Source organism: Labrus mixtus, chromosome 17 (assembly GCF_963584025.1).
Source record: "Labrus mixtus chromosome 17, fLabMix1.1, whole genome shotgun sequence".
Lineage (NCBI taxonomy): Eukaryota > Metazoa > Chordata > Actinopteri > Labriformes > Labridae > Labrus > Labrus mixtus.
Window position 1 is genome coordinate 7,382,566 of NC_083628.1, and position 8,478 is coordinate 7,391,043.

The following is an 8,478-nucleotide window of genomic DNA, read 5'->3' on the forward strand; positions in this document are numbered from 1 at the left end:
CGTGCACGCCCCTTTCATTCTAACGTAACAGCATCATGTTGAAAGTGAACTGTTATCTGATGCGGTTCATTGAGTACAGTCACTCTAATGATACCAGGGCGCCACCTTCTGGTTAATAATGGTAGTTAATGCTGACTATTTCCACTACATGCTATTTGTTTAGTACAGAATCTTTTAAATCCATATTTTAGTACCATATACACCAAGTTACTCTGATTTCTGAATCTGATAATTCAAGAAGTGTTTTGTCTCAATTTAAAAGCATGATGCTTGGAAAAAAAAAAATGAAGGCACATGTTGATTGAGCATGTGAACTGGTGCAGCTATTTAAAGGATCACAAGTATAAGCTTTGAAACAATGTAAAACATAAGAAAAGAGTTAACATGATTAACAGAGAGGACTCACCTCAATCACCTTATCTTTCCAGTAGAGATGAGATCAGCTCAGAGGCGCTGCTTCTCAACAGGCAAGGCAGGCATCTGCTTGGGGCCCCAGAACAGTATGGGGGGGGGGGGGGGTCCTTGATGGCTCACAAACTTTAAACTACAGCAGCCGTAGAAGACGAACACTGGCACATATAATGGTGAAAAATGCTGGGTTGTAGGGCCCCCAATTATTTCTTGCCTGGGGCCCCAACAGACTCTAGAATCGCCACTGGATCAGCTGTATTGATCCCCCATAGTGCTTTCTGCACTAGAGAGCCTTTATTAGAAGTATCCACTTCATATCATTGAGTCCAAGGTTAATTCACCTAATTTACTAATACATTTGTTTTGTAGTGTATTTACTTTATTTGCAGTCAAATTGAGCCATGCTTGTATTTTTTTTTTTTGGATTATGTCAACATGAAGAGACTTCAGCCACCACATATAATATAGATTGAAGGTGGGTAGATTTATATATATGTCACTAATTGTGTAAACTGTTCTTTCCAGAAATGGAAATGGCATCATTTTTCTACTTTTTTTTATAAACAGATGTTCATATTGTTGGCCAAAAAAAAAAAAAAAAAAAGATTCTAGTCTCAGAGTGTAAGCATACTAAACTAAAATATCTTGCACATATAAAGAGAACTTAAAAAGACATTTCTGTGAGAATCCTTCAAATTTAAGAGAAAACTATAATTACGCTGTCTGCCTTAAACTGAGAGGTGTTTCTATTCCAGCAGAGGTAAGTAAAAGAGATTCTACACATTCACGGTTTTATTGCCAACAGTCATACAGAATAATGATAAACCCAAACAACCAAAGGATTAAATCTGTAAACATCATTTGGACTCATTTCTTGTTTTTTTATTTCCTTTTTCTTTTTCTATACCTTTTCCAAAATAGTGAGTTTTCTGTGAGATTCCCTCCAACAAAGATTTATATCAAGAACCTGGAAATGATACATTTATAATATATAATAGAGAGGGAGGGAGGGAGGGAGACAGAGAGAGAGAGAGAGAAAACAGTAGTCTCAAGCAGCAACACGCAGCAGGGCGAAACACGACCTCTAGTGAACAGGCATGCCCCATTGAAGATCAGCTATTGCACTTTGAAGAGAGAGAGAAAGAGGAACAAAAATACCATTTATACAAATAAAAGGCACATTTTCATCAACAGAAATCTGGAAAGAAGACGTGTTCTTTCTGTGTCCCAGCACGTTTGGTTGTCTGATTTCTTCATGCCGAGCAGCTAATCGTCATGTCTTTAGACTTTAGAGAGATTCTAGCGTTTTGTTCTTTTTCTATTTGAGTTGTTCAGAATTTTGCACATTTCATTATTTCAAATTTGCTCTCCAGAAATAAAGACTTCATTCTAAAAGAGTTCTTGACGCGAGCATAGTGCCTCTTTAAAATTTAAGCGCATTATTCCCTCTTCCAGGATATTAGATTAGATGAAATTATGTCAAAAAAGAATTGGACAAAGTAAAAGTTTTATGGCGGGGGAACCTATAAGTGATTCCTTGTGCACTTTTCTCTCCTTTCTATCAACAGTGCCGATATGTACGGCACCTCCTCTCCTGCAGTCTGCTCAAAGGAACACAAGGAATCAAGTGAAGACTAAACCAAAGACAAATCTTCCATCAGATTATCTCTCTAAAGATCCCTATACTGCTCTTTGCTCAAATATGTGTTGTTGAGATGCATGTACTGTACACTCCCTCTTGCAGCAAAATACAGGCATGTTATATTACATTGCATGTGTCTCGTCAAACTCATTGAACTCCTGCTGATTCTGGTTCAACTGAAGTGGTCCAGTGCATATCTATTCATTTGGTATCCATCAGAGTACTGACAATAGTAAGCATGAGACCATTTTGAAAGTCTGTGTACTTTATCTAGAAGGCGTCTCAGAATGTGGGTTCCCACTCTACAAACACTAGTGTTTCTCACCTACACACAGCAAAGTGTTCTGATTAGGTGCAGTGGACAGTGAAATGCAAATTAACTCTAACGCCGGTCAAGCAAAAAAGGGTTGGAAACTCACTTTTCGTAGATTGGGATGTTTCCTCAGTAGCATCCTGTCCTAATAAGACTAAAGAATGAGCGTGACAGACGGGCTTGAACATGCATTTCTATGGTGACATCTAGTGACAACTGAGCGGTATTGCCGTAAGATATTCACATAGTGAGAAATCAAATGTTTCTGACATAGATAGGTGAAGGTGGTGTAATATTAAACATTCTGTGTGAACTAGACATTTGTCCGATTTAAAAGCAGTAAATTACCTCTCAGCATATTTGTCATTTGTCTTGGTGCGAGTGACACACATGATCTAACTGATCTAATTCTCTGATTGTGCTCATTTGTGATAATTCAAATGATAACTTCTTTTTTTTTTGAAAGTCCAACCAAAAAAAAAAAAAACGCTGAAAAATATTGAATCAGAATTTGAGAAGATCCATTGCATGACTCAAGCCCCCAAAACTAATCATCGACTACACACCTAAAAGAAGAATCCAGAGGAAACCGATTCAGAAATAATCACTGGTTGAAAGCATAAATATATATTTTTTTTACAGTGTCAGCATACACAAGCACCTCTTTCAAATAAAGGGGTATCAAGGTCTACGAACAATGTCCACAAGAACAGTTGATTTTAAGTCATGCGACTGCAGTGACACGAGAAAATACTTCATAAAAAATCTTTAAAGCCATTGACAGCACTATGGAGGATGTCTGTTTGCACCCTGACACTTTGTGACTACTGCAAAGCAAAACACATTCAGATCTAATCCCCGATAAAAGCAGATTTCATATAGAGACTAATTGAGTGAGCTGTCCCCCTAGTGGTGAGATCCTTCTTCATGAAGTCATTCATTACAAACAGCATGTGTGTTTGTTTCCTCGACTTCTTAACCATCGCTTTCTGTAGAAATGTGGTTGTGCTTGACAGACAAAACTAAAATTTCCGGTTTTTATTCTAAAATACTCTTGTTAACGCCTCTTTGAGGTGTGATTTGCACTTTCATCTAAACTACAAGAACAATTGTCGTTTTTTAAATCTTTTAAAACACCAAATCAAGATATTATGTCCAAATACACCTATGTCTTCTCAAAAATATAGCATTTCAGTCATCACAACAAAATAATAACAGTTCTATAAATATTTTTTTCTTAAACAAATCTTGCATCTTCCAGTCCCTCCAGTAAAGTAACCACAGGCTAATTTTTTTTCTCTCCAAAAATCACCATCAGTGCATTGAGCCTTTTAGCATCTTATCTTCATTTTTCATCTTCAAGTTTCAGGATGGTAGGAATGACTGTCCAGAGCTTCCTGTTTCCCATCAGGCATTACAAGCATCACTGTTTTCTTCCGACGGGTTGTAGAAGACACAGTTCACTCCCAGCGGACACAATGGGCAGATTGTTGTCACGGTGATGGCCAATGAGATGGCTAATGCTATCAAATATATGATCTTTTGTCCGTACCTTTGAGAGAGGGAGAGAGAAGAAGAATTGTGACTTTCAAGACTAATCAAGTGATTTTTTTATCAACGAGTATCTCCCTCTTGAACGCCTTCTTACCGTGCCCTCTGGGTCCACCAGCAGCAGGTGTTTTGCGAGTCCATTGTGCATGCCTGTCAGAACATAAGACCCTGGGTTGGTGGTGCTCTTACGAACCAGGAAGTCCCCGTCCTCTTTCAGAAGTTTTTCAGCGTCCCGGCGGCTCATTTTGCCGTGGTACCACGCCTGTCCCTCCAGCTCCTCCTGTGCCCGGAAGGCCAGGGAGCGCACCAGAAGAGGGCTGGAGTTGTCCACAGACGCTGCTTTGTGAAGACTTGAAACTTGCGACTGGACTTGTCCCTGGGACGGCGGGTGGGACTGTGACTGAATGGCATCCTCAAAGGGCTCTGTTTTTGGTGAGGGTATTGTCAAAGGTGATGAATGAGGAGAGGAAAGATATGTAGAGCACAATTTCTTACTTGATATCCTACATGTGTGAATAATAAACTATGCTAATCCAAAAAATCTGATGCTGTAATTGTTTAAAAAAGATGTTGCCTGGAGCACAAATTCAGCATCGCTTCAGCTTGAGATCAGTGCACTGATTCCTTGCGACTGAAAAAGTGTGTGGATTTTTTTGTTTCTCTTTTATTAAAACACAGACCGGATAAAAAAGGTGGAAACCGCCGCTCTGACATCACCCGATCGTATGCGAGATGTCATTTGAAGCTATGAACTTTCCAAATGGCTTTTTTGTTTTAAAGAAGAGATCAGACAAAATGATTGGACAACAGGGATGGATACACTTCTATACCTTTCTATCCTGGGTTAAAGGTCGCCATGGTAGCAACTTTTCAATCACACGAAGCCATGTGTGCCGACAGCACACCCTGCTAAATTGTTGATTTCACTATTTACAAAAAAAAACATGATGCGTGGATCATGCCATGAGACATTTGAATCTTTTTTTTTTTTTTTACTGACGCAATAAATCAACCAAATATTAGGGTTTTTTTTTATTCATGTGGTTTCTTTAGTCAGAAAGTCTCCCTCTTCTGGCCATTGCGAAGAATGCAGTTTAAAGGCTTTTCTTTTAAAACAAGAGGTAGAGTCACCTTTAAAAAACTAAAACTGATGTTTTGGTTGTTTATTGATAATACTGGTTAACATTAACTTCAACTAGTCATTAATGGAATTAACAGATATCAAAGTTTACGGTTAACAAAGTTAATGTATGTTATTGACTGTGCCACCTTCTGGTTATCAAGTGATGGAACTGCAAAGTGAAATTAAACATTACACCAGAAAAAAAAGGCACAAAGTAGATGCAAGAACTTATGTAGGCTGAAATTGAGGACTAAAGTTAGATTTCATTAAAGACCAGTTCACTTTGTGCTCACATGTAATTTATGTCATGACTTCTTCATGTACAGTTGCACACATTCCCATGTCACTGATCTGTCATGTGTAATAATTGCAAAGCTAGGCTTGAACTTGAAAGGAGGAAATGATATACTCTGCGCACTGGTATTAACATTGTCGTCCTTTTGTCTTCATACCGTTAAAGTGTTATTATAACGCCACGCTCAGGTCACCGAGGAACATGAGCTAGGATAGCTCTATAATTAAGAACTGTGGTTAGAAAGTTATCTTACCGTGTGATGCTGAAAGAAAAAAAACATCATGATACTTCAACATGGGGGTCTCATTCAGATCAGCAGCCTGTTGCCACAGCTATGTGTAAGTTCGGTCTAAAGTTGTGGTGTAACATCCACACTAAACCTTACCGTGACGCTACTTTGTTTGTAACTTAAGTTGTGTCATTGCATGTCTTAAAAAATGTAAATCCTGGTTGGTGGTTTTTGTTTTGGATTTTGAATCGAAAAAAGACCAAGTACTTTGAGTTTTCTGTTGTATCTTTCGTCACACTGATTTACACAAGTTTTTTATGCACCACAGGGACATAAAGTTTATATCAAGTGGAAGAGGGTAACGTCCAAACTAAACAAATTATTGTGGCAGAACCAATCAGTGAGCAGTAAACACATGCAGAGTTTCTTATGGTGTTTCCTCTCGTGCCTAACTGTGTGTACAGTCTGACGGCTGAAAATAACATCTGTTCACTGCATTGTGTCCACAAACATGGACTGAAAATGTATGTGAAATATGACAAAGCATTATGGTAAGGTGTTTAAAATAACTGATCTACAGCTAGTGTAAAATAACAATGATCTCTGCTCATGGACAACAAGACATCATACATTTTTTAAGGGCTGTAATGTAATCACGGAGAACGCACTGCCGACGTCAAACAGCTGGTAAAACTGTCCGTTCTTCCTCATTTCTCCAAGTTATCCTACCTTTAAAAACCTTGGGTTAGCCTACTAAGGAGCAAAGGTGTAAGATGTCAGTTGTAACTCATGCCTGCGTTGGAACAATCTCAGCTGGTGCAGCACATTAAACGTTTGCAGTCTGGGAACTGGTGCAAACCAGAGCAGATGAACAACACAAACTTTACGACGGATAATCCAGGACTTACTCATGTCAAACAGGTCCTTCTGCGGGCTCTCTTTGGCTGCAGCTGCCATGCCCTTTGTCACATTTTCAGCCTCTGCCTGGAGCGCTGCGAGCACCTGGGCATCAATCTGCTGAGTGTTCACATATGTGGGCATCTCTCCTGCTTTTGGTGTCTGACCCTTACTGTCAGGTAGACTGCTTATATCGAATGAACCTACAGTAGACATTTTGGGAGAAAAACACACAGTCACAGTGTTGAAACGATCACATTTCTGCATAATTGAGCACATCTTTTGTATTGAAGTAGTCAGAATCATGCGTTTTCTTTACCCTGCTGTATGAATATGGGCTTTCTTTCATCTCCCCAGTTTTCTCCACAGTGCCGACCCTGGTAATATGTCTGATCTACTGAACCTGGGCCCATCTGATCACATACAAACACACAGAGATGTATTACACTCTAAGGGGTAAGATATTCCGCTCCAGGATTAATTCACGTCAATCGGGATGTACCTGGCATCCATCTGGTGCTGCATTCTGATTGGTCAGCCGTGCGTCGATGAAGCCTCCAGGTGGTGGCATCTTCCCAGGGATGTTGTTATAATAAGGATGATCAGATGCTTCCTCCTCTTCCTCTGTCCAGTGTAACTCCTCCATGTTTAATACCCTGACGAGAAAACATGGTCAACTTTAAACTCATTACTCTGTGTGTGTGTGATTGTTAGTGGATATGTCCTTTAGTGAGTGCTTCCTGTGCATCACTGAACACCTCACCTGTCATGTGTGGAGGACAGTTTGCTTGAGGGACACTGCAGGTACTGCTGGAAGCGAAGGTCGAAGGCCTGGCCGATAGTGCTGATAACATCCTGGGCCAGACTGTCGGAGCACTCCAGGATGTGGCATGCTGACAAAAGCCAGAGGAAGTGATTTTAATGACTGTGCTGCATTTTAAACGTAGGATACACTTTAAAGGACAAAGTACATACCTCTTCTGTTGACAGGGTCCTTCGCTACATAAGCAACAAAATCTGTGGTTTCCTAAAAGAAAAAGAGAGAGAAACAAACAACTGTTATAGCTCTCATATTACGCTTTCTCCATGCAGTATCAGGTTAATTCATGGCTGTAACAGAGTGGTTTTTATTTAATTCATCAAGAATCAAATTCAGACTCCTAAAATAGAAAAACCTGTAAAAAAAATTAAAAAAAATTAAGAGTGTTTTGTCATTCAATGTATTGCCACAATAACAAAGGATCATACAAAATAAAGCTTGGCTGAAATCTCCATAATCATCTCCATAATATGATGCCACCCGCCCTGTTATTACATTTACTGCATGGAAGTGAAAATGAGACTTGTCACAAACAATGCTATCTCATTTAGACACTTTTTTTTTGTTTCGATTGTGTGGTTAACATTATTGTTTTTGCTTTATTTTCTTGATGAGGTAAACAATTGTACAGTGTACAGTAGAAATACTCACAGGGTCTCCACCTGATGCAAAGGAGATGGACTGCATGTGATGGTTGGCTATGATCTGTCAAATATACAGAAGGTTTGATTGAGAAAAGTATTCTTCATTCAAAGAACCGTACAAAAGTGTAAATACATTTTATAAGCGTATGGTTAGGTTTATTATTATTATTTTTTTACTCTGCCACCATCTGCTGGCAGTATCAAGAAGGACATTGTGGTAGACTACAATTCTGCGGTGGCTGATAAGTGCAAAGCAAAATTACAAATGTGAGAAATTTACATTTTGAAAAACCTTTTTACATTTTTAGAAAACAAAATTACAAAACCAAAACACCTTATACCAAGGAAAAAACACCTTTACATTTTATAAAACAAATTTACAAGATGTGAAACAACTTTACAATCGATGAGACAAATTTGCAAACGACAGAATCTTGACAAAATGGGAATGTACCAAATGTCAGAAGTGACCCGGAAGTGATCGAGTGAGGGATCATTTTGTTCGTTTTGTTTTAGCGGGCCATTTCCTTTCCGTCAAGATTCTGTCGTTTGT

The 8,478-nt window shown here is 39.0% G+C and overlaps 1 protein-coding gene across 1 annotated transcript in view; it reads right to left on the bottom strand.

The window, feature by feature from the left end:
- Window positions 1-1,392: 1,392 nt before the first annotated feature.
- The window catches only part of shc3 (SHC (Src homology 2 domain containing) transforming protein 3), a 19,846-nt gene continuing 12,760 nt past the window's right edge, over window positions 1,393-8,478 (bottom strand). The window contains exons 5-12 of the mRNA XM_061060647.1: window positions 7,933-7,986; window positions 7,437-7,488; window positions 7,225-7,354; window positions 6,964-7,117; window positions 6,781-6,874; window positions 6,473-6,664; window positions 4,015-4,340; window positions 1,393-3,918 (exon numbers count right to left, since the gene is read on the bottom strand). Of these exons, the coding sequence (XP_060916630.1) occupies window positions 3,790-3,918; window positions 4,015-4,340; window positions 6,473-6,664; window positions 6,781-6,874; window positions 6,964-7,117; window positions 7,225-7,354; window positions 7,437-7,488; window positions 7,933-7,986 (1,131 nt within the window). The 3' untranslated portion in view covers window positions 1,393-3,789. The remainder of the gene's footprint in view (window positions 3,919-4,014; window positions 4,341-6,472; window positions 6,665-6,780; window positions 6,875-6,963; window positions 7,118-7,224; window positions 7,355-7,436; window positions 7,489-7,932; window positions 7,987-8,478) is intronic.